Source organism: Peromyscus californicus, unplaced genomic scaffold (genome assembly GCF_007827085.1).
Source record: "Peromyscus californicus insignis strain IS unplaced genomic scaffold, ASM782708v3 Scaffold_20__1_contigs__length_68692818, whole genome shotgun sequence".
NCBI classification, from domain to species: Eukaryota; Metazoa; Chordata; class Mammalia; order Rodentia; family Cricetidae; genus Peromyscus; species Peromyscus californicus.
This window is the reverse complement of record NW_026294503.1, coordinates 21,911,061-21,938,141: the sequence shown is the minus strand read 5'-3', so window position 1 is coordinate 21,938,141 and position 27,081 is coordinate 21,911,061. Positions and strand designations below refer to the sequence as shown.

Below are 27,081 nucleotides of genomic sequence, written 5' to 3'. Positions count from 1 at the left end.
AAACCCGAATATTAAGCAGTTTTTTACCATGTGTATGTGAACTATGGGGACCACATGAAGTAAGACAAGGACGGGCAACAAGTAGCAAAGCCTCTAGTTATGCCTTATACTTTCAGTGATCCCTGTATTTTTTCATTGTTTAATGCCCTTCTCCACCACACATATGTGCCATCAGGGCCAGCAGCCAGCCTACCTCATTCACTGTGATAACTCCAATACTCAGTCTTCCCTAAAGAAAGAGCCCAGTGATGACTAACCAGCCAATATGTTCTGGGTGATCACAGAGCTACCCTGGAATAGGATGCTTTCCTTGTGCCCGCTGGTTTACTCTAGAGCAACAATCTTGCTTTATTGAAGAATAAAGGCAGGTTCCTTTGAATTATACCAGGACTAGGGGTATATCTCAGCAACGAGGGAGCCAAACTAGGGAAACAGTGACTTGAGCATATGATCTCAGCATAAGCTTCTCTGGTGATGTGTCAGGGTCCTGTGGGCAGTCACAAAGCCCGAAGGTACATTGCATGGGCCCTAGCCCTTGAACTAGAATTTGGTACACAATGGAGCAGGATTATTTGTGGATGATGATACAAATAGTGAATTGAAGTTCTTGTACTAATGCATTCTCTTTGTCTTTCCACTCCCATGTATGTGTGTAAGTGTGTGTGTGTGTATGTGTGTGAGTGTGTGTGTGTGTGTGTGTGTGTGTGTGTGTGTGTGTGCGCTCACAGTGGATGGATAGGTCTGTTTTCATAGGAGGTGCATGTGTGTGTGTGTGTGTGTGTGTGTGTGTGTGTGTGTGTGTGTGTGGTTGTGCAAACATGAATATGCATGTATGTGTAGAGATCACATGTCAACCTCTGTTGTCGTTCTTCAGGAGCCACCCATCTTGTTTTTTGAAGCAGAGTTTCTTATTAGGACCTAGAACTCACTGGTTTTCCTAGACTGGCTGATCAGTAGGTCCTGGAGATGCTTCTGTCTCCAGCTCCCAAGCACTGAGTATAGAAGCATGCATGACCACTCCTGACCTTTTGCTTGAATGCTGTGGATCAAAACTCAGGTCCAGTTTATTCAGCATGCTCTTTCCAGACTGACCCATCTCCCCAGTTCCCCCACATATATTTTGTGTGTGTGCACTTTTGAAGGAGGCAGCTTCTCAAGGAATCACACAATGTTGAAAAGGTAGAGACCTTATTTCCTCCCTTGACAGGTGAGGAAAATGAGATCAGGGAGGCGAAGTGACTTGCCCAGGGCTGGGAAGCTAGTTAGTGCCAGATCTGGAGCTGTAATCCAGGTCCCTGACTCCCAGGGCCAATTCTTTTTCCTGTATACTATCAGCCTTCTGAGGAATGAGCTCCAGTCTGGGAGAAAGTCAGATTGCCTCTTCCATCACACCTTGGTCTTCTTGGAAATAGAAACAGCTGCCTCCTGCATCTTCTGTAAGGTGACCTATGAACATATCATGAAGGGAATGTCTGACAGGGCACTCTATCAGCATATTCCACACGCAACAGCCTGTGTGCAGCTTGGCTGATTCACAGAAGGTCTGAATACTTGAGTTCCCCAGTATCAGCTGATCTCCTTCCCCTGTCAATCACAGTAGAAAGTTCACATTTTGAGTTTACACCCCCTGGAGTCATGAAATATTTTTTTTTCCTCCCAGTAACCTGAATCTCTTCTGTTGTTGTTTTGAACAAGAAATCATGAACCTATCAAACACATTTTCTGGCTCCTTAGAAACTAGCCTGGTAGGAAAGCTTATTAGACTTGCCTGAAGCATTTCCTCATTCATAGCTGAGTCTGCTTTTGCTTTCAAATGTCATCTGGCTGCTCCAACAAAGATTTCATTGTGGCAGCTTGGGGCCTTAACAAACTTGGGCTTTCCTGAATGTGTTTTTGAGAATCTCACCACTGCCTGCCCTTCAAATGAAAAACTACCAACATATTGAAAGGAACTTGGTGTGGCATTGAAGACTACTTCTTACAGCCTGCCTCCTACTTTTTTTCTTTTTCTTGCAACTCAAGTTCAGAATCTTAATTGCTCAACCACAGTTTTTAATTCATGATGCCCAGAAAGGCCGTGGTTTATTAATTAGTTCTGATTATTAGGTGCCCCGAACTGGGCCTGACTGCTTCTTGATTGGTTTCAACAGCTCTTTGCCTGAAATTAGTGTCTGTAAGCACATGGAGGTGTAATTATGCAGACATTAGCTGTTCAGTTCTTCTGGGTTAAACCCTCTATTATGAATATATATTATGGTGTCTTCCAAGGTGCTTATTGAAATGCCATAGTTTAATAGTTCAGGCTTACCAAATCAAACTCTCTTATGTTACAGGGAACAGCCTGTTAATTGGATGTTTTCTCGCAGGACAGGAAAACATTGACTTACACACACACACACACACACACACACACACACACACACACACACACCAATTTTTAAAGAAATGTGAGAAATAGTATAGTTTATGGTTAAAAGTACGGACTTGAGACACTCAATTAAATTCACCTAGACCTGCCAACTTCCAGCACCGGAAGCTCCAGGGTGTGATGTAACCCCTCCCTCTAGCACAGTGTCATTGGTAAAATAGGGTTGACTGTACGCTTGTTCTACAGGATGTTGTAGAGTCCATGTGAGTTAGTGCCCATGAAATACTTAGCACAGACATTGCATTCTTTGCTGCATGCTCTAAAGCTTTTACTTATAGGCTATAAATCGAGGTCATAAGGCTCAGAAAGAATCACAGTGTATCCATGTGGTAGGTCCCAAGAGTTAGAACCTGGCCGCCATTTTCTTCTACTTCTGCAGCAATGGCCTCCCTCCACACCAATTTTCAGCTGAGGGGCCAGAGCTACTCAGAATCAGGAATTTCCTTCTCATCTAGATGTGGCCATGTGACTAAGCTTTGGTCAGTGAGTTGTAAACAAAACTGGTTTGTCCGTGTCTGGAAGGTGGAAGTAAAGGAAGGATGGATAGTGTTTTGGATTTCAGTTAACACAGCTGGAATCCTCTGGCAAAGAAATGAGGAACTGTCTGGAATAGGCAGCCTGTAGGCATGCCTGTGAGGTGTTTTCTGAGCTCTGTGCATTGAGGTGAGAAGAGCCACCCTGAAACATGAGTGTCACCATTTCATGGGCCTGACGTGGAAAGAAAGGAGTAGTAACCAAGCTGAACTTTGGCCTGCATGCATCCGATCATTTTCTCTTCTCTTACTGTGGGTATAATGTGACCAGCTGGTTCATGATCCCACTGCCTCAACTTACCTGGTGCGGTGAACCAAAGAACTTCCATAAGTGGCTTTGGCCAGGTTGTTTTATCACAGCAACAGGAAAAGTAGCTAAGATGCATGGTACTCTTTTCAATTGTCTTCACGGGGTTTGCGTCTTGATTGGTGGAACTCAGACAGCCATCTGGGGTTACCAGGTGCTAAAGGAAGAATGTGGTATAGAAGACAGCAGAAGTCAGAGACCCTGGCCCTTCGGGAAGCAGGGCAGCCCTACTAGGCCTTTTAGTTCCCTCTAAACTTGCTAAATTAATAACATACTCCTTTATTTAATGCACTCATTTGGGGTACCTGTCCCAGACAACTTCAGACTTAGGTAACACTTTCCTTTCTCTATATTATACCACATTTACTTGATTGTGTGTTTTTAGAATACAAGCCACAAAGAACCAGAGAAAGCTTTCACATACTCTTCATCCTCATCAGTCAGGGCACACCTTTATCTCCTCCAAATGGGTCTATTTCATTCTTACTCTCCACATGGGAACCCATCACCTCAGGTCTCAATCAGGGGTTGAAGAGGACTCAAGTGCTTAGCCACCTTATGGAAATTCTGTGGCCTCTTTAAGCTAAAGGGACCTTGACCTTATGATTACTCTTACTTCCTCTGGTGAGAAATCATGGACTGCTAGAGAAATCCAGAGGCCCATTTCTTTTTCTTTGTTCTAGAAAAGAACAAGTTTCTTTGTTTTCCATGTCTATCAAACAGAAATAAGATCCAAGGGCTGGGGACATAGCTCAGTAAGTAGAGAACATTAGCCTATCGCATATGAGACTCTGGGTCAGAATCCTAGCAGAAGAAGGTAAATAATGAAATGTCATTTTTTTTTAAAATCAAGACTCCTAAACAAAGGCTTTGTGTGTGTGTGGGGGGAGGTGTATGCATGTGTGTGTGTATGCACGTGTGTGCATGCATATATGTGTGTGTGTGTGTGTGTGTGTGTGTGTGTGTGTGTGTGTGTGTGTGTGTGCTTGGACAGGCTCAAGCATTTGAGTCTATGAGAATATGAATATGTGAAGGTCAGTGAATGGCTTTGGATATTGGTCTTACCTTCCACCTTGTTTGAGGCAGGGTCTCTTTGTTGTTTGTTAGTGCATCATACCCAGCTAACTCATTGTCCCTGCAACTTCCGGGGAGTCTCTCCTCCACTTCTCATCTCACCACTGCAGTACTGAGATTACAGGTGCACTCTGTCTTACCAAGCTTCCCATTGGTAGTGGGAACTTGAATGCAGGCTCCCATTCATACTTGTGAAGCAAGTATTTACCACGGAACTCTATCTCCAGCCCTGGACCTAAAGTTGTAAGCAGGGATAGGTTGCTTGTTCTCATTCAAAACAGGTATGGATACAGGTCCCATGAGCCTAGCTGTCTTTCTCAGAAGCAGTAGTAATTACCTACCCACCCCTTATTTCTTTGATTTAGAAAACTGTTTTGTCTTAGCTAGGGTTTTGTTGCTGTGATGAAACACCATGACCACAGCAATTCTTACAAAGGAAAATATTTAATTAGGGTTGGCTTGCAGTTCAGAGGTTTAGTCCTTTGTCACTATGGCTGGAAACATGGCAGCATGCAGGAAGACATGGTGTTGGAGAAGGAGCTGAGAGTTCTACATCTGGATCTGCAGGCAGCAGGAGGAAACTGTGTGTCACACTGAGCATAGCTTGAGCATATGAGACCTAAAAGCCCATCTCCAGAGTGACATACTTCCTCCAACAAGACCACATCTACTCCAACAAGGCCATACTTCCTAATAGTGCCAAGCCCAATGGCCCAAGTATTGAATACACATGGTCTATGGATGTCATTCCTATTCAAAGCACCATATGTTTTCTCCCAGAAATCTTAGGACTCACTTAGGAATTTTGCTGAGACTTCTTCACAATACTAGAAAATCCAGAGATGCTAGCTGAGGAGTTCAGGAGAGGCATACACTCTAAGGGAAAACTAAACTGTTGAGCCAACTCAAAGTATAAAGAATAAATTGTACATTATTTCTATTCAGCTTGATGTTGAAGCTTGCTGATCTTGTGCGGAGAAAAACAAGTCAGATCCCTAGACCTGTAGGTCTGCATGTTTGCAGTTGGAAAATTCTTATTCTATACCGCATTTTCTCCTCTTCTGGATCTGCAATTCATCCTTCATACCTCTAAATCTTTAAACTGTGTTTGCCATCCATACTAGGAATGGAACTTAGGTCCCCTGTAAGAAGAGTGTGACACTCTCAGTCACTGACCCATTTCCTCTGTGTAGTTTCTTCTAATTCACTAGTCACTAATTCCTCCTTCTGACATATCTTTCTACTGAAGCTTTAATTTGAGGATTATTTATTAATTTTGTTACTGTTGTTATTATTATTATTATATTACTAGATATGTTGCTTGTTTCTTAACTAGTTGGTTAGGCCACTTCTTTAAATATTCTCTGGAAAACTCTCTCAAATTTTCATTTCTTTCAACTACCCTCTTACAGTTTTTAAGGACACATGGCTGCTACTACCATCAGTTGCTTGTGTTCATGGTACTTTGTTTCCTAGTGTGCAATATTTTCTTTAATTTTTATGCCAGCTCATTGCCTTTGGAAATAGTTCTTGGGAGTCTTGCAGCCTAGAACAAAATCATTTTCTTCTATAAAGAATGGTGATTCAGTTCTGTGAGGCTGCTAGAGATCTGTAGAGTGTAGTGCCTCCTTAAACTGGGCTTGAAATTGAACACAAGATTTCCCATCACCTACTCCTCCCCTCACCACCTGCTTCCTCTCTTCTAGCCTTGAGTATCTTTTAATCAGGGATGATTCTTCAGCATTCACAGGCTGCATAATCCTCTGTCCACAAAAATAAACTGATAAATCTTGGCGAATGAGCAAATTTTTAGATTATCACATTAGTGTATCCTCTCTATCTTTATTCTATCGGTTGGTTAAGAGCATCATTCTACACTAAATATTACCCCCAATGAGGCAAACATTCAAGGCATTGCTCTGCCATCTCTTCTGGGTAAATTACTCTAATTCTGTGCCACAAAGAAAGTAGGTACTTGGTAAATATTTGCTTCTTGGCTAAGATTTTTTCATGTTTATCAGTTCTGCCCACAACTGGACCAAACCACATATTTCTAGAATTCTTCATGTTTAAGCAGGATATTTAGAATATTGCTTGGGTTACCACTGGCAGTAATCCTTGGTTTACATAGGCCTTGGAACTGCTTGACTTATGTCTAATACATTTTTCCTTTAGGTAGCCCAGTCCACTTTCCAAGAATTCACTCTACAATCTACAGTGATTGTGTCTCTGTATTGCCCACTGAAAACCATTATTGCCACTATCTAAAATAAAATCCAAATGTATCAACTTTTATGCATCTGTCACCTAAGTGGCACAGCCTGATTTTGTGGAAGGGCATGTCTGAATAAGCAAACTAGGGCTCTGCCACTTACTAGCCATGTGGGCCCCTACATGACAAACATCTGAGCATCACTGACATGATATATACAAGAACACTGACCACAAGGATAACCTATGTGTTTGGCAGACTTAGAATAGCTGTACAAGGTTTTTCTGAAAAGAATAGCAATATACTTTTATATTTATTGCCTGTGGGTACATGAACTCAATGAATGAATGATAACTTAGACATTTCTTCTATAGACCCTGGTTTTCCTACCAGATATAAACTGAGTCCTTAAATGGAAATTGTAAAGCTTAACTATAGGACAATATATAAATAACCTGGTTCAATAGTTGGCCTATGATTAAGTGCATGACAAATGTGCTTCTTCATCCCTCTTGCAAACTGAGACCAAATTTTCCTTTTCTATGGAATTGCAATCAGAGTTGCAAATCAGAGTGCATTATATAAAAGGACACTCCTTATCCTTCTCTTTCTTAAAGTGCTAGCCACATTTTAAGGCTAAGTTCAAATGCCACTTACTCAGCATCCTTGACTCTCACTCTGAAACACTCTTTCTCAGCTGCAGACAGATAAGAATACATTTCAACAAAATCTTCCTCTCCTCTCAGTTACTGCTTGAATTTCCTGTACACCAGTGAGTATAATTCTATAATATACAAGTCAAACACTTTTTACTGTGTGCAGAAATGGGAAGGCTGTCAGATTTTATTTTTAAATTAGCATACAGGGCATTAGATAGCATTGTGACATTTGGGAGCAAAGACTGTTTTAGTAGATTCTCCTTCTCGCTCATCTCCCTACCTTCTTGTGATTCCCTGATCCTCCCTTGTAACTCCTCCATCTCCTTTTCTCTTTTACATTAAACATGACCCTTTCCCTAACTTCTCCCTCCCTCACCACATTTTTTCCTATTCTTTATCACCTTTCTAGTCTTTTAACTTTATCCACACTTCACACACACACACACACACACACACACACACACACACACACACACACACACGTTATAGAAGATTTAAAAATACAGTATTTTTAAAGTGCCTCATTCCTCTCAACTTTGTGTAGCTAAGTCAGTCTCCATGAGGTTTCTAAATTGATTCTGAGCCATGCATGCGCTCCTCTTTAAGTAGAATGCTTTGTAATAATGCATTCCTTAAAACACACATTTGGGAGTGACCTCTCCTCCCGTAACTGTAATCTCAGCTCACAGGTTGGAAGAGAGGACCATGGGGCTGTGGATTCCTACTGAATATGGTCTTAATGCCTACAGGTTCTAAGTTCTTTTTTCTTATTATAAAACTTAGATGACTCCACTGCATGTCATGGCTTCTCCATGGGATTTCCCAGAAGCAGAGATCCTGTGTGAAGTCAGCAACTCTGCAGCTTCCCTGGCTTTGCAGCCTCTCTTATGCCAAGAGCAGTTCTGTGGAGCAGGGGAATGGTGATAGGTTGTATTCAGCTAATTCACAGCAACTAGGATACAGCACAAGGATCCAGACAGATCACTGAAAGCATCTACTAGGGTCATCTTTATGTTATAATTCTTAAGTATGGAAGCTTCATGCTATTCTCTGGAATCTCCCTAAACCTCCCTAAACACCATGGAAGAAACAGTTTGTGAACGAACTGAATTATTCAAGTTCTGGTGAAGCAATCCCCAAGTTTTCATTCACTTGAATCCATTGTCATTGGTAGTAGCAGATACTTGTAATGGCCTTAGCTATAATCTCTCTCCACTACGTAATAGAGAACCAGAGTATGGGGCTCACAGAGAGAAAGACAGAGAACTCTATACTGCATGTTCCTGAAATCTTTGTTGTCCTGCCAACTGTGGAAGCCCACAAAGGTTTTCTAGTGAGATCTGAGCTTGCTTTACCCAGCAGGGCTGCATTAGAGGATTACTTGACTATGTGCATGGTTACTAGGTAATTGGAAGGGTCTACACTTGGCTGAGCTCCATCCCTTGGCTCTCCTATAAAAAGCCCTTTAGAGGAGACAGAAGGGGCTGGTGGATAAGGATCCAGGCCCTCCTGAGACCATCCTGTGTTTCTATCTGTTTTTCTCCCCTTTATCCTTCTATCTAAATATTTCTCACTTCACCCTCCTCAAGAGTAACCTGGGGTAAAAGTGGGAGCTGGTCTCCCACAGATGGCACCAAGAGCAGGAACCAGGTACTTGGTGAAAAGAAGGTAGAGGGCCCCACAGGAAATTTAGGCATGTCCAATTGTGTTGAAAAATTAAGGTGTTGGTATTCTATTTTCAAGAGTGAAAATAAAGTGGGTGAAAGATGCCCAAGTGAAAAGTGAGGCTACAGTGAATATCTCTCTATATATCTGTTTCTTTCTTTTTCTCTCTCTTAATTTCTAACTAAAAAAAATTAAGGAAAAAATATAAGGTAGAATGTTGGAATATACTGTAGGAAAACCTTAGGGGAAGAAGGAAAAATATAAGGTAGAATACAGGAATAGAGTGTAAGAAAAAACTTAGGACAAGATAAGCAACAAGACAGAGGAACTATGGGATTATGAATGCAAACTCCTGGGAAGAACTGGAGTCATGAAAAAATACTATGAAAAAAGCAGGTAGAAAAATATTCCTATAGAAGCTTCTGGCCTGTGGACAGCTTAGATCTAAGTCCTGAGTGGCAGAGGAAAGAATTTTCTCTGAGACAGATGCAGGTGAAATAAAACTCTTCATGCCACTGGCATTGCTACTTTATGAAAACATCATACCATCAGAATTAGTTTCCTCTTGGCCATGAAGCCAAAGTTTAGGGAACAGAAGTCGTTGAAAAAACTTAATAATCTTTTTCTAAAAAACTGGAAGCTTTTCAGGTCTTTCCTGCTCAGATTTCTTTCTGTAAGGGCAAAAATTTAACTCACCTGGAAATAACATCTATCAATATGGGGAAATCACCTATAATTGCTCTGGAAAAAAAAACTTCTTGGAACAGGGCAAATCCTCTCTGCTAGTCCTAGCTCCCCTTCAAGCCGGTATTAGAAAAACAGCAGATACTTTAGACCCTAGCCAGAATTCCCTGTGGCTAGAGCCTCAGGGTGGAATGGCAGCTGAGGAGAAGCTGCTGGCATGAAGGTAGCAGTGAAGACTTTGAAATCTTCCCTGCAATGAGGGAGGAAAGGTCTAAGTTCTAGCAGTCATGACAGCACAAGAAAAATTGAGACAAAATTTGGCTGTACAGACAAGACTGGTGGGAACAGTGGGAGTTGGCCACTCTACTGCCAGACCCAAGTTGGTAGATGAGGCTATGTAGTGCCCATGGCTGTGAAAAAAGCTCATTTCTTTTTTCTATTTAGAAAAAAAAATTCTAAAACAAAAACAAAAACAAAAAATCCCTCTTTTTTCAAATATTCTCATTCCTTTTCACTGACCTAGGGAGATGGGGGAGTGAAGCACCCAAGGGTTTTCACTTCTGGCAACAAATGCCTGTCTGAGTACACATGGACAGGCATGACCCACTCTGGAAACAGTGTCAGCTGAAAAAAATCTGATTAGAGAGGTACACCTGTTAAACGATAACACAGGCATCCTAATGCAAGCTTAGGAAAGACAAAAATCTCCCATGATAAAAGCAAAAACTTGATTTTGGCTTCATCACAAATACAGACTATATGAATGGAAGTTTTCTTCCAGACCCAGAAAGGCAGCTTGGGAAATATTGTCTGTAATGCAGTTTGTAACAGCATGATGATATAGAGAAAGGCAGTTTGGGAAGTGAAGTCCATAACAGAGATGCCAGTACTACACTGCCCACAAACTCTTTTTTTTTCAGCTCATAATGTAATTTTTTTCAAACGATGTTAGAAAGCTTAGCCTTACCTACTGAAAACTAGAAACAGGTGAACAGCTGGCCAGAGGCAATTAAAATGCTAATACCATTTGTCAACAAGCCACTTTGAAGCACTCATGATAATCTTAAAAAGTGGCTTTAAAAAATTAACAAGGGGGAATTTTACCCTTAGTCAAGGTTAGAGCCACTGATAAATTAGCCTCTGACTTCAAACTCTCAAGAAAACTTTCAGAATGATATCAAAGCTGACTATAAACTCCAAACTTTAGTAATGATTTGCATACTTTCTATCTTGTTAAAAGAAAATGTAATAGTTCAGTTTAGAAATCTCTTCTAGATGTTTGATAATAGTTTCCTTTTAAATATAAGTTTGTAAAATAGTTCTATAGAGTTTTCTTTTAAATATAAGTTTGTAAAATAGTCCTATGGCATTTCCTTTTGAATATGTTTGTAAAAAGTATTAATGTTGAATGTAAGTCTGTAAAAAGTGTAAATGTTGAATGTGAGTTTGTAAAAAAGTAAATGTTGAATGTAAGTTTGTAAAAAGTGTAAATATGTATAATCATGTTCATATTAGAATTGTTTTTATTGCTCTATCAATATCTGTCTAGACAAATTAGGTAACATTAATTTTTAAAGGAATACGTTGTATCTTCAGATATATTTGAACACTTTTTATGATAGCCCAAAATATAATTTTATAATCTCAGTGGCCCCTGGAAAACTTAAGTGAAGGTGCTGTAATTAGGGGTGTTTTTCTGTCTTCTTCCTAGAAGTTTCCACTCCTGTTTCAGTTCAGAAAGGGGTAGGCCTCCCACAATTGAGTTAGTTTGTACGAAAATTCTACTGCTACTTAAACAGCTAAAAATGTCTTTATAATTATCATGGGTTTCTGTTCACTTGAATGGATACTTTGAACTGTTTTAAAATGACTGCTTTCTCCTGGGAATCAAAATAGTCTGTTGGAAATTTTATTGAACATATGTTAGGAGAGAGTTTTGATCCAGGAAAAGGGCTTGGTGCAGCTGAGACTGCTGTAATCACCTTAGACCCATTCCAAAAATGATATTCCATCTTTATTATCTTCTAATCCTTTACTGGCAGGTGTGGAAGCTTTGGAGATCACGATGGGTGTTTGCAAGCTTGGAAGGGATCTGAGTTAGGCTGTGTACCCGCTCCTGTCAAGGCTACTAGTCAAAGACAGGCAACTTTCTTTTTGATAGTTTCCAACTTAAGCCAAAGTATGCTTGATGGAAAGTATATCTCCATAACAGGTTAGGAAGATAATCAAGAAGGATGACCTAAGAAAGGCACAGTCTATCTGAGGGGCCTGGTGTGTCCTTTATTATATTTAGAAGGGGGAATTATGGAGACCCACAAAGGTTTCCTAGTGAGATCTGAGCTTGCTTTACCCAGCAGGGCTGCTTTAGAGGATTGCTTGACCACATGCATGGTTACTAGGTAATTAGAAGAGTCTACACTTGGCTGAGCTAGGGAGAAGTCTTTGCTCTACCCATTGACATTCCTAGAAATAGCCCTTTAGAAGAGACAGAAGGGACTGGTGAATAAGGATCCAGGCCCTCCTGAGGCTATTCTGTGTTTTTGTTTATCTCCCCTTTATCCTTCTATATAAATATTTCTCACTTCACCCTCCTCAAGAGTACCCTGGGGTAAAAGTGAGAGCTAGTCTCCCACAGTCAACTCAAAAGATGTCTAAGGAACAATGTTTAAATTTAGGAGAAACAAATTATTGTGGAATACCTAGGCAAACATGAGAAAGAGAAGAACTTCTAAATGTTGTATTTAGTCTTGTTACCCTTTTTAATCTTACAAAAGTAATATATGAATATGGTTAAATCAAAAAATGCACAAATGAATAGCAAAAGTCTATGTCCATCATGTTGACTTTTCATTCCATTCCCCCAAACAAACTACATCAATATTTTCTGGAGTTCATATGTGGTGATATATTGTTTGTGATCTAATAAATAAAGTTTTTCTGAAGATCAGAGTAAAGAGCTAAGCCATTAGTTAGCCATAGAAGACATGCAGTGGTGGCACACACCTTTAATCCCAGCACTCGGGAGTTAGAGGCAGATAGATCTCTGTGAGTTTAAGGCCAACCTGGCTATATGAGGTTGATCCAGTCTAAAAGAGAAACAGAGCCAGGCAGTGGTGGCACACTCCTTTGATCCCAGCACTTGGAAACTCACACCTTAAATCTCAGCACTGTGGAGATGGAGTCAGGAAATGATATGGCTAGGCAGAGAGAGGAATATATGGTGGGAGGAGACAGGAGCTCAGACCATCTTTCAGGCTGAGGGTTGCTAGAGGTAAGAAGTCTTTCTAGTGGCTGGCTGTACTGCTACTCTGATCTTTCAGCTTTCGCCCCAGTATGTGGCTCCAGGTTCTTATTATTAAGACTAATTAGGCTGGACAGCGGAGGCACATGACTTTAATCCCAGCACTTGGGAGGCAGAGCCAGGAGGATCTCTGTGAGTTCAAGGCCAGCCTGGTCTACATAGTGAGATCTAGGACAGGCATCAAAACTACATAGAGAAACACTGTCTCGAAAACAAACAAACAAACAAACAAAAAGACCAATTAGAATTAGTGCTACATTCATATCTAAAAATTGAAGTTATATATAAATATGCATATCTTTTAGTATATATATATATATTATATATAAACATATATCAAATCACAAATGTGTGCGTGTGTGTGATTTTATACACAAAGGTGCCATTGTACATAGAGTGCTATCTACTTTGTGTTTTCACTGATCATAGATCTTGAAAGTCTTACTCCATCAACATATCTATATCTAATCTTACTTTAATATCTATAGAGATTACAATGTATTTAACTGTTATTTTCTAGCTCTCAGCATTGAAAAATAATGGCTCTGCTACTACAGATTTTGCCACTAGAATATAGACATTCATATTCATTTCTTTGTATACATGATTTTAACACCATTTAAGTTGAAAAGTGTACCCTCCTTCTGAGCATAATAATAGCATCCCAGGCAGGGGCGTGCCTACTAGATTCCTTACATCTGCATTAAATTATATGTCTTTCAGCCTAGGTTACACTTCGTGTCATCTGACTACTTGTTTTCAGTCTTTCTTCTAGAATATGACTTATAATCAGAAAAGATAGACATTGTCACAATTGAAAAAAGCCACACGCAATTTCCAACTGAAGAACACTGTAATAGCGAGTTCTAAGATTGTCGTTGATACATAATTTAAATAATAGGATAATTATGTTGAAAGGAACAGAAAACCTGAATCTTGTTTGGAATTTAAGAGGCTTGGTGCTAACAGCATGTCCAATTCAAGTTTCTTTCAGAGACAGAAATTTTCCAGAAATGCAACTCGCCATTCTTTTTTTTTTTTGAGAATTCTATATATGAATACAGTGTATTTATTTACATCATTCACATCCCTCCCTCTCCCCTCTCTAACTCTCCTGTGTTCTTTCAACTACCTACTTTCAAATTCATGACCTTGTTCTAAACTTACTATTGGCACACACACACACACACACACACACACACACACACACACACACACTCAAAATCTACTGAGTCCCATTAGTGTTGTTTTATGTATATGTTCAGAGCTGACCACTAAGACTGGAAAACTCACTGGGGGCCATTCCTGGAGAGAATTGCTTCTCCCTCCTTCAGCAGCCATTGTTGCACATAGCTCTTCATTCTAGGGGTAAGCCCATGTGGAATTTTGCCCATCCACATTGATATTTCAATCAGTGTGGTCTTGTGAAGACATCCACATTGTCGAGAATTCATGGGTGCATTTTCCCTGTCATGTATAGATGACCCTAGCTAGCAGTTTTCTTGGTCCTGTGGTTCTTATAGTCTCTCCACCCCTTCTTCACTGTTGCATGAGCCTTAAGTTAGGGGTTCTGTTGTAGATGACCCAACTGGCGATGGATACCCACTTACTCTCTGCATTTTGACAAGTTGGAGATCTCTGTAGTAAACTTCTGTAGTAGCTGAAAAAGGAAGCTTCTTTGATAAAGGATGAAAAGTGCACTACCCAGTAGGTACAAAGATGAGTATTTTACCTCCTTGTTGGCTGGGTTTACAGTATCAGGCATGTGTTCCTTCCTGTTGAGTGGGTCTTGAGTCAAATTAGACAACTGTTGATTACCTCCAACACATAAATGTTACTTTTTGCTGTATGTGTGCTATACCAACCCTGATGTTCCTAAAAGTGCCTCTTCTCTCTCTCTCTCTCTCTCTTTCTTTCTGTCTCTCTCTCTCTCTCTCTCTCTCTCTCTCTCTCTCTCTCTCTCTCTCTCTCTCTCTCTCTCTCTCTCGCAGTGAAGTACATGAGAGAAGCCACGCCTTATGTGAAGAAAGGATCACCTGTGTCTGAAATTGGATGGGAAACGCCTCCACCTGAGTCCCCTAGATTAGGGGGCAGCTCTGCAGACCCTCTGTCATCCCAGTCCTTCTCCTTCCATAGAGACCGGAAAAGCATCCCCCTCAAGATGTGTTATGTCACCAGGAGCATGACCTTGGCTGACCCTGAAAACAGGTAATGGGGCAAACTTTCCTGGCCTCTGAGGTTATGAAAGAATTTGCCAGGTTGTGCTCATGTCTGAAAAGACTCCATCATTCTCATGTATAGACTGAAAGGTCCTCTCACCCTCCAAGCATGAGGAAGATACATATTGAAAGAGGGAGATATTCCATCCAGGATCCTGCCCATTCTTCCATTCTTTATCATCATGATGTAAATGCACATGACCCAGTTTCTAGGTAGAGTGGGAGAATTGGAATCAGGGTCCCAGTATCTTTCCTTGTTTGTTCATTGTGAGTCTGTGGGATTTTAGGTAAGTTCCTCAAACTTGTTTTTGTCACTTCTAAGATGGGAATAATTGAAATAGATATCAGCTTGTGAGAACTAAATGAGGAAACACTGCGAAGTGCTTAGCACTGGAATGAGTGTGCACTACAATGAGTGTGTACATGACAAGTGTTAGTCGTGTTAGTAAAAGGCAACTCTGCCTGCCTGAGCCCCAGCATCCTCAACAGTGGCCTAGGAGGGTCAGATGGCAGAAGACTTAAAGCTCTTCTCATCCATAAGAGGTTAAGAAACGGCATCACTCAGCTTGTTGGGCTCTTTTCCGAAGTTCATAAGTGACTCTGAATGCCACAGGATAGACATTCCCCCTAATTCAGGGCACTCCGAAGGACAGCAAAAGTGAAGTAAAAGCTTATGGTCTCTTTTCACTCCAAAATTATCTGATCACACCATACACAACTTGTAGGAAAAGGAATCAAAGACGAGAATTAAGCAGAGAGGAGGAGAGAGAGAGAGAGACAGAACTGAGGCAACACATGGGAACTCTTGGTGACCTTTGCATCCACATTAAAGTGCTAAAAATAGAAATAGCTCTACTGGTCATTCTTCACAACATGTGTGGGACAGCTGCAACACCCACGAATAGGAAGTATTTGGCTAGGTTCACAGTTTCTGATGAGGGAAAGCCAAAGTGACTGGGGCAGGGAGGAAATGGACTCTTGGCCTCCTAACTCCATGTGGGCTTTAGTTCTCATCCCAAGAAGTTCACTCCAAGGAAGCTGCTAGGGCCCTTCTGGCTCCAACCACCTGTCACACCCCACTGCCCTCCTCCCCAGCTCCCTTCCCAGTGTCCTCTGAGCAGCACAGGGATGGGCTGGTCATAAGAGAGATCCAGCAAGCAGCATCCAGAGAGGAGTCAGGACAGATGGAATGAGGACCTTCCTTGATGACCCTCCTCCTCCCCGATCCATTTGGCTCTCCCTCCATTTCCACTGATTCCCTGGGCCTGCAGTTGATTTCCTGATTGCTCCGAATTTCCACCTCCCTTGGGTCCTACTCACCTAACCAAAGAAGTCCATTCTCCCAAGAATCTAATGTCAAGGTTTCAGATGCAATGGGTTCACACTCTGTGGTGTGCTTATCTTGTACTATGTTTTATGTTAATTCCTTTAGTCCAGCGATTGCAAAGTCACAGCTTATAGGTATACTTGACTTGTGCGTGTTTTGTTTTTTAATAGTCTAACCACCATTTTAAATAAACTCAAACTAGTTGTCATATTGAATATTGTGAAGTTTCACATCTTAAAGATAGACTTTTACATTCCTAAAAAAAGAAAAATGGTGGCTACAGTTGGGCACACACTGCTGCGGGCAGGGCTCTAAGCAGCAGAAGTCCAGAAGCAGCTTTTCCTTTGTCAAGGGGATGGATGCTCTTTCTCATCTCTGTTCTTCATACTTAGGGGCTTCACAGAATTTCTTGCCAGGTCCTTCATATCACCTGCTTCATATCTGACATCTTAGCACATGGTAGTCCTCCTAACAGCTATCTGTGATGTTATTATTGTCCACACTCTATGAGCAAAAACAAATTGGGAAGACATAGAAATTTCCAGAAATCATAGATGTTATTAATAACTTGAAGAAAAAGTTTATGAATTTTTTTCTGTTGTTCTTTCTAGCAGTAGACTTATATGCTGTAACATGTATGACCTATGAACGGCATGAGGTCAATCAATTATCAAGACTATTTTGAGAAACCTCAGGCTTTAATAATACTGGAAATTCCATTATGTGTGTCTATCTAGAGAGGGGAATGGATTTTTAAAGCTTAATACCACTGCTGCTTAAGTCTACCACTGATGAATTATCTGCACAGCATCCTGGGTGGGAGAGGCAGAACCTGTCCTGCTGGGATATGAGAAACAACAGGGCAGAACTAAAAATAGGGGTCCAGCTGAGACAGATGGTGCAGGCGGGGACTTCAGGTCCAGATAGGTCCTGAATCACTGCTCCCAAAGAGATAAGGATGAGACTTGCCCCTAGTGAAGAAAAAAAAGAAAAAGGAAACAAATGTCTTATAGAATTGTATTTACATGCTCGGAAGAATATAGCATTACCAATCAGAAATACAATATTGGCAAACCACAACTCTGCTGACTACAAGAAACTCCTAACACAAAGTGATCTCGGAGGTGCGAGATGCAAGACCTGGCAGGAGCCCACTAAACTAATGCAGAGGAGCAGCAACAGAGAGCAAAGATTTCAATCTTGATATACAACGAGGTACATTGCAGGGTGAAGAGCGGGAAAACAGAACAAAGCAGGGCTGATTTATGCTGAAGACCAAAATTTGCAAGAAGCATTTGATAGATTTAAACACAATCCAAATAACAATACAGCAGCAGCTTGTATAGCAGAAGCTATAGAAAGAGCACTGAGAAACAGAAGTGTGATAGGGTAAGGTAATTTAATATATGTCACTCTCAGTCCAAGATGAGTCACATGAAAGGCAGAGGATGAATGAGGATATGGAAGGCTTGAATAGCAAAATAAACTGTTCCTAGATCTATCCTAAAATTTGCATCATGCTATTAGAGAACGCACTTTCATTTTACATGTACATGGAGTCTATAATCATAAATAACACCATGACACTAGCAATCTCATCTGATCTTAAATACACACAGAACACGCATACAATTGGGCATAGAGTACACCACAAAGAGAATGTAGTAAACCCCATACAATAGAATAAATATAAACAACAGCCTCTGGCAGAAGTGGGCCGAAGCCAGAAAATTAACAATCAAATCAAACCTAAAATATCTTTCTTTTTGTTTTGTTTTGTTTTTTTAAAACACTCTCCGTAAGTAACCCTTGGACTATAGAAGAAATATACACTAAACCCCCAGCCAATCACTAAAAGATAATCATGGAAGTCAGCACACAGGGTTATTGTAAAAGAGAGAAAAGGAGCAAAGAGTGTGGGCTCTGTGTCTAGACACAGGCTTGGAGAAGTCTTTGTTCTGACACAGCTACATCAAGTTAAGCAAGAACTCATCATTGAACGCAATTAACCATCCTCTACATACTCCATCCCCACATTATGAGCTTCGCTGAGGATTGGGAGTTAAGACAAGCAGAAGAGCTGGGATATTCACCCAGCCTTGGCTGACACCAAACCAGTTTCTGGATCATTACCTCCCTTGTCTCCGACCTCAACACCTGGCAGAACAGTTCACCTGAACTGTCAGCCAGGAGTTAACAGCCCCCTGGGTGCCAGAACATGAGAACAGATTGACAAATGCCACTAAGCCTCTCAGGGACTGATGCCCTCAGTGGGCGACACACAGTTCGCTCACAGTTTGCATTAAAACCTTTAATGCTCAATTTCTCAAATAGAAACAGCCATAGAACAGCAGGCAAGATTGCTGCTCTTTCTATGAAAAAGGTCACTCAGCAGGCACCAAATCCACAAGAATGTCACTGCTAGTGGCTATCAATGAGGACAACATACTCTTTTCAAATGCTACCTCTTTACATGTCCCCTGCTTTTCATAGTTAATGCTTGGCCTTCACACCCAGTGTCCTCATCCCAGCCACATCTGTGCTCCACCAGAGTATTTGGAGCCATATCCTTTCTTATGCTTTGTTTGCAGTTTGCTAACTTTTCCAGCCCCCATCCTCCTAATCAATGGAAAAAGAAACCCTGTATTTATCCATTTGTTCAAACAGTCTCTCTCTCCCCCCCACATAATAATATCTATATTCTTCAGTACTGTATAAAAGTCCCAGTAAGCTTTGTACCCTCCCTAATTGCCCAGCACTGGCCCCTACATTTCCAGCCTTTATTCTCCAGCAGTGCTTAGGCAATTTGTGTAAGGCCGGCAGTCACCTCCCTGTCATCTTCCCAAAGGCCCTTGTCTAAGCCCCAGCAGAAGTGAACCCCACCTGGACATCACTCTTGCTACACCTTCCATGCAGCTCTGTTTACTTATTGCAACCTTCTTAAAGACTGACAACTATTTCTTACATGCCTACCTAGTTCCTGAACTACGTGGTTCTTGAAATCTGAGGCTTTGTGCATTTTCATCCCACTACCCGAGCTTTCAGGAAGTTTGTTCAGTACAAAGGAGCTATTTAAGAATGTTCTCGCTAATATATGATAAACAGCATACTTATCTGTCCATTTTGGACATTCTTACTTCTTCAAATTTTTCTTTTGAAGACATCTTTCACTGGATAGTTTTGAATATGAGGGACTAGATTAAAGCAACATTCTCTCCCCATACATAGAAAATTTGCTGAAACTCGGATAATGCATTAACCAGCCTGGTAGTGGGTGTGCGCAGCTGTGCCAACACAGGCAGAGTTATGAGGTATCAGTTCACCACCTTGTGAACTACACAACAGAGTTCACTCTGTATTTCATGCGTAAAGTACAAAGAGATACACTCAACGTGCTTTGGAAAACAGTATGTGTTTCTACACAAGGTGCTCTGGTGAGAGTGTCGTTCAGGATTCAGCTGGAAATGTCTACTTGGCACAGTGACTCAGAGAGGTGGGATCTGGTAAGTCCTGTAGAACACACTCGGATTTCTTTCTGCAAAGCACCATCAGTGATGTCACCATAAGTCAGAAGCTCAACTTCAGCCACAGAAAGTCAGCAACTTGATTTAAAGGCCTGCAAGAATGGATCCATCTCTAAAAGGTTGACTCGCATTAACCTAATAGCCAGAATCCACTTAGGTGATCAATGCACTTGTCAAGCAAACAGGCTTGCTTGCAAGGGAGGATCTTGATGTGCTCCTATTGTGGACAGGCTGTGTTGGAAGACAAATGCAAATATAAGCGGGAATACCAGAACACCAAGTTACTCCAACATTGCTGACTTCCAAGGCAACTAAAGCATGCATTTTCTCTGTGTGGGCTAGCTACATGAGAAATTTAAGTACCACAGTAGTTATTTGATAAGTTTGGAATCAATACAAGATGGGCTAATACATTTGAAGTGCTTCACGTAAAAAAGATGGAGCTGATCTTTCTAGCAAGGGGAGAGCCTTTCCAAAGTGGCCAGTATGTAGCATTTTGCCTTGCCAACTCCCTTTCCTCTGTATAAACATAAATAACCTGTGGTTTCCCTGAATGGTTCCCCTGTCGTTTCATGGCTAATTAAACCTCCTTATTTCCCATGGTTCTTTTCTCTGGTGAGAGTCAAAACAGAACAGAGTTTGGGTTTGGTTATCAACCTGAATCACTTCCTAGTCCTGGCTCTCTGAGGTTGCTTTCATTTCACTTTGTTCAGTTAGAATTTTAGATGATCCCAAATACTTTAGCTCCATATTTATAGACAAATAACATTTTAGTGACTACCAGCAGAAGAATGAGCATTTTATTGGCTTAAATTTATTTCCTCCTTACCCCATACCTTATGTAGAACTCCCCACTATACTCATTAAACTTTGAATATTGTTGACAATTTTCCTCCTTAATTGCATTCATAATGAAGATTCATGAGGCACTTACATCTATCTTTTCTCCTCAAGATGACTTCCCTATAAAGAGGCTCACCAAATACATATTTTCTTAATTTTTTTTATTCTTGATTGGACACTTAATGGTTGCTTCATAAAGGGATCTATTGCTCAGAGATCCCGATTTACATTACATCTGAAAACAGGAGGAGAATGTAAAATCAATGTGTAACTATGCTATATGAAATAAAATATGAAATTTCAAATTTATCCTAATGTGAAAAGTTTATCCACATGAACTACATGCTGTATCACAGGGGGGATAAAACACAATTTGAAATTAGAAAGCATAGATTATAAATCCCAATATTATCATTTATTCTTTCTTACTACTTTACCTGTTCTCAAGTTCTTTAAATATACAATATTTGTATGCCTTCCAGGGTCTAATGTTGAAACCTAATCTTCCATTCAGTAGTATTAGAAGGCGGGATATAGATTGTTCAACCACACAGGAAACAGCTAAATCCCTACCACTCCCCAAGGCTCAGGAATAGGGGCTGATAGATTGTTAAGTCAGAGGCTGGGGAAATCCAGAGTGAGAGGGTATCTTCTGGATATAATAGTACCACCACTGTGATCATGAACTTACAGCATCTATGGTTTCCTGCTTAAGTCCTGTACAAAATCAAGTCAGTCAATATTCTGGCATAGAGGAAAAGGTAGAGGAAAATATTGACAATTGAGAGCTTCTGGGAATGGGAGAATTGGTTTTCATTAAAGGTGCAGTTGACCACACTCCAGTGGATGGGCTCATACCCATAAGTATGTGGGCAGCACAACTAGGACTCGGTGGGTTCTAAAATAAAAAAGGCACAATGTTGGAAATGGGTAGCGAGGGGCAGAATGAATCTGGGAGGAATAAAAGATAAGAGTAGGGAGTGAGTTGTAGCTGAAAGTTTTCCTGTGTCCTGCCCAGTCCTGAAGCCGCTCAGACCCAAATAAACACACAGAGGCTTATATTATTTTTAAACTATATGGCCTAATGGCTCAGGCTTCTCCCTAAATATCTTAAATTAACCCATTTCTCTAAATCTATACTTTGCCAAATGGCTTGTGGCTTACCGGTACTTTACATCTCGCGTCTTAGCAGCATCTCCCAGCTCTGCCTTTCTTCTTCCTCTCTCTCTAGTTGAAATGTCCCGCCTAACCTTATTCTGACTCACCGTTGGCCAAACAAGCTTTATTTATCAACCAATCAGAGCAACACATATTCACAGCATACAGAACGACATCTCCATCAGTGAATCAAAATATAGTTTATGTATTTTGTATCTCAAAGAATTAACAAAGCATTGTGTTTAAAAAAAAAAAAGAGGTGGAGGCTATAGGAAATAATTAAGTTTAAGGTCAGTTCCTCATGAATAGGACTAGTGTCCTTTGAAAAGAGACTTAAAAAGTGTCAAGGAAATCAGCTGAGTTGTGTTCATATCCTACTGTCTTGTAGAAGTGTTTTGAGTGATGAACTAAAATATTTGATAGAAGAAATACCTAAACAAAGTGCTGAGTCAGGCCTTCTCTTGACTGCTTGTAGTTAAAACACAAGAAGAAAGAAAGAAATTAAGGATGAAATGTATACCCGAAAGGAAAAGATAATTTAAATACGTTGAAAATTCTCAATCTAGCTGTGTTGTAAGATTGAAAGAATGTGTTCAGGAAGAATACAGAGAGCATGGCCAAGTGAACTTTTAGTAAGGAGGCTAGTATAGATAGATGAAAGCCAGATACTACTCAATAAGACAGTTAAAAGATGGCCTCAGAGACATTTAAGAGCTCTTTGGAGCTGTCTTGCACTTTGTAGGCCCAGAATGTCGAGGCCTTGAGAACAGAACAATCACAAAGCTGTGTTCCTTGCACAATTATGATCCAATGCTCCTGTTGCCCCAGATGATACTCGAGTTTCTATGGTTCTGCATCTACACTGGTGTATACACTATGAACCCATGGCCACCACCACCTCCATTTCAAAGGACACATTGTAAAGTTCTAGGACCCAAGCCACAGGGTAAGGCCACTGAAGAGACCTCCTACTAAAACAATTTTCAATGAGGTCATAAAGGCATAGCAATCGTGGAGATTACAAACCAGCCCACTTACCAGCATGCAAATCCATCCTAGGAAAGCTATAGGCAAGTGACTTCAACTCCTAAGACCTTCCATCTGGTCTGTTTCAGGAAAGCCATGGGAGATAGGGTCACCTGGAGACTGGGGACCAAAACCCCAACTGACTATGTAAGGAGAGGAGGGTTCTGAGTCAAAGATATCCTGAAGACTTATGATATAATGTTAGCTTGCTGGGTTTGGATTTGAGTAGGATCTGGTACTATCCTTTTCCTTCCCAGGTTCTCCCGTCTGGAACAGGGATATTTATCCTAAGCCTGCTCTACCACTGTGTTTTGCAAACATGGGTCTTGCTTGATTTCACTGTCTCAAAGTTGGAGGGGAACTTACCTTAGGATGGAACAAGTCTTCACCTCCCACAAGTCTGAGTTGGATATCTAGATAAGACTTCTGACTTCAAATTTTAAGTTGATGCTAGAACAAGTTACGATTTGGGAGACTACTGGGATAGAAAGAGTGTGCTTTGTACCTAAAAAAGGCATGGATTTTGAGGGATGGGGGCATAGCTCTTAAATGCTTATCTCCCCCAAATTTATATGATGAAGTCTAATCTTCTGTGTAACATCATTAAGATATGGAGCTTTTGTGAAGTGAATGGATGATTAGTGATTGAGATTAATGCCCATAAAAAAAGTTTTCAAGGAGCTGATTCACTCCTGCTGCTGCATGACAGCACATGCTAGCCCTTATCTATGAAGAGCAGATATATACTACACACCAAATCATCGAGATCCTTGACCTTAGACTCCCTGGAATCCAGAACTGTATTAGAGTTCTGGTGTTTGCAGTCTAAGATATTCTTTTTTATCTGCCCATATAAACAGTGATGTTTTCTGGAAAACATGGCTCGACATTCGAGCCATGTAGAGTGGTTTGTGATGACTGGGTGGCTTAATGTTGACAGTCTTGGGCTTCTATTAGTACAACAATGTCATAATATAGATTTAAGTCAAAATGTCATCACCGGGTACAAGGAACGCAGAGGAGCTCTGTTATGTTGTTGCTGTTGTTTTCTTTTTATTTCTTCCTCTTTGCTCAGAGATCAGAGAACTTTCCAGGTCATGTCCCCAAGCTGTTGGGCAGAGATTTATTTCATAAGAAAACATTCTTTCAAAGAGGTTTTTAAGGCTGCTGAAATTGCTGACTTTTTGCAAGGATCTATGTTCTAATTTCTCAACTCATAGTCTCTGAAGAACTTAAGTATTATCTACGTGTCAAATTCCAAGTCCTCAGCTAGGCTCGGTAGCACAGGCCTGTAATCTCAGCTACTTGGAAGGCTGACGGGAAAGGATCACAACTGCAAGGCCTATCTGAGCTACGGAATGAGTTCGAGGCTAACCTTAGCAGCTTAAAGGAGACCCTGTCTCAGAATAGAAGACTTAAGAAAGACCTAGGGACATGGCCCGAAAGTAGGTTGCTTGCCCTGGTATATATGAGGACCTCAGTCTGATCCCCAATACAAAGAATAAAATTAAATCCCAAGTCGTCAGTCTAGGACTTCCTCCTTCCCTCTGCTCTCCACTGCCACACCCCACCCCACTTCCTAAGGGACGCCTTCTGGCCACTTTAAACATTCAGCATTTCTTTGTTCGATCCCCTAGCTCTTTAGTGACATTTGTGTCAGTTTTCCTTTTTATCTTAAAATCAAAACAAATATTTCTTAATATTCTTCAGTTATAGGTCCGGGTGTTACTAACAAAGGGGTTTTTGTATCTGTGGAGAAGATGGTTTTTCAAGATCTAGATCTAGAATCTTCCTGATGCATGCTAGCGGAATCCCTTTTCCTTGGCCACATATATCGTAAGAGTCAATGTTCTTTTTCTTTGACTCTTTTTCTCGCTTGCTTGTTTTGACCTATTCCAACTTGTTTTTGTTTTATCTTATTGTATTTCATTACTGTTCCTTAGATGCCTATTTGTTTTCTGACTAGAGACAGAAAGGGTGTGGAGCCAGATGGGAAGTAGGGAGGAACTGGGAGGAGTAGGGGGAGGGGAAACCATAAGCAGAACATATTGTGTGGAAAAAAATCTATTTTTAATAAAAGAAAAAGAGTTGATGTTACAATTTTTCAATTGCAGCTTAAAGAATAAGTTAAATATTTAACGTCTAAAGGTAAAATTCATTCATTCATGTCTGCAGTCTGTTAGCTTTCAGACCCACCCCTTGGGGACCTAGCCAATACGCAGGCAATACCTTGGCCAACTCAGGGTCATGCCTTCGTTGCTACGTGGTCTCTCTGCACATGCGTAAAGCCCCCTCATAAAAGGTGGGGCCCTACCCACCTTCTCTTTTTCTCTCCTCAGCACCCCCTTCCCCTCTCCCCCTCTTCCCCTCTTCTCCCTTCCCCTTCTCCCTCTCCCCTTCACCACTAATAAAACTCTCCACAGTGCCTCTAAGCTCCACACACCAAGGCCTGGGCTGCACTAATTCTCTATCTTTAAAATACAACACCACAGTCCCAGCTATAAAAGTATTTGAAGCAGGGGGATTATTTGAATTCAAGAACTGAAGACCAGTCTGGGTGAGATATCAAGATGCCTACTTCAAAACCATCGGTATTTTATTGTTGAAAAGTAACATATTTGACCTAAAATTAGGCACGTTACCACCACAACTACCATTTTGGTCCTGCATATTCATCTATCTTACCGGCATATCACCGATCTACCAGCTGCCTGCCTACCGACTTGCTTATCACCTAGACAAAGCCCAGTGAACTGTTTTGTTGCTGGAGGAAAGAAAGGGGAATGCATCAAATGTAAGTGTGGCTGTTTATATAAAAATAAAATGATAGGGGAAAATTATGTGGAGAGTAATAGATGAAGGCATCTGACATTGACCTCTGGTCTCTACACATATGATATACATGTATGAATATTCAGGTTCACATTCACACAAACACCTATGCACACAGACACCACATACGTACAAAAATGGTGATAATAATAAAAACAGGCAATTTAAAATAAATTAGAATTAAAAGATTTATTTTTTAATAGTAGTTATTCATCATTTATTTTATGACCTATGTGCAGGCCTGTCTAGCAGTTCACATCTGAAATCCTAGGAATCTGTTGCCATTAGTCAGTTGCTAATGTCTCCCTCTCTCTTCTGACAGTCATCTCGCTACATCTCCTGCTGGAAGGATGCTGGAATTCCTGCTTACGTTTGTTTTCTAGGTGATTCTCCGTTGCCCTGGCACATTGGTTTAAAACTGGTTTTTACATTTCTTTTGAGAACGCTTTGTTTACATTTCAGCTATCAGGGTGCAGCTCTTTCCGTGGTCCGATGTTCCCTTTTCATAGAATTTTCTTCTTGTTTTGTAGACATCACTTTCTCTGCTAGCACTTGGAGACTGTTAATTAGCTGATTTTTTACTGGGCTCTTTGCTCTTATTTCTGTTGCTTGATTGCTTGCTTGCTTGCTTTGGAGGCATTTTCATCTTCCCTGTTGGAGGCATTCCTCAACCGTCTGCTGATCCCTTGTTATCTGTTCATTATTTAGATGGAGGGAGACTAAGCAGTCTATTAAAGCCTGTGTGAGTCTCGGTAGAGTTGTAGTTATCACTGGGCAAGCTTCCCATAGGAAGAAGTTACTTCTGATTCTGACGTGTGGTGTTTAGAAGATCTTTTTCTGGGTCTATTCATTTACTCCAGAATGAATCACCCACTCTTTCTTTGGGTGTGGACGGGGAATGGAGAGTGAGGGGATACCTGGCTGCCATTGTTCTGAAAGTCCCAACATTTAGCATACAGAATGCATGAGGACTCTGACTTTCAGGCCTAATCCTCTCTGGAGGTTCTGGGTCATGCAGCTCCAATACTCCTCTGTGCCCCTTTAGGTTATAACTCCCTCTATTATATTATATATATTATATAACTTCCTCCACGTATTCATGGCTGCCTGCCTTTCCAATGCATATTGAAATACTGCCCCTCTCCTCCCCCCCTGAGTTTAGACCTACTTTGCCGGGTTCTTAGGGAGGAGAGGTTAACATGAATGACCAAGCCACCCTGTGCTTTGTTCAACAAGAATCTTAGCATAATTTACATACTTGTCTAGACAGCAAGTGCATGATAGGTTCG

At 40.9% G+C, this 27,081-nt stretch overlaps 1 protein-coding gene across 2 annotated transcripts in view; it reads left to right on the top strand.

The window, feature by feature from the left end:
• Sntb1 (syntrophin beta 1) overlaps positions 1-27,081 on the top strand; it is a 252,097-nt gene that overhangs the window by 97,473 nt on the left and 127,543 nt on the right. For both annotated transcript variants that reach the window (XM_052747831.1, XM_052747830.1), the window contains one exon: positions 14,855-15,071. In XM_052747831.1, coding sequence (XP_052603791.1) covers positions 14,855-15,071 — 217 coding nt within the window. The remainder of the gene's footprint in view (positions 1-14,854; positions 15,072-27,081) is intronic.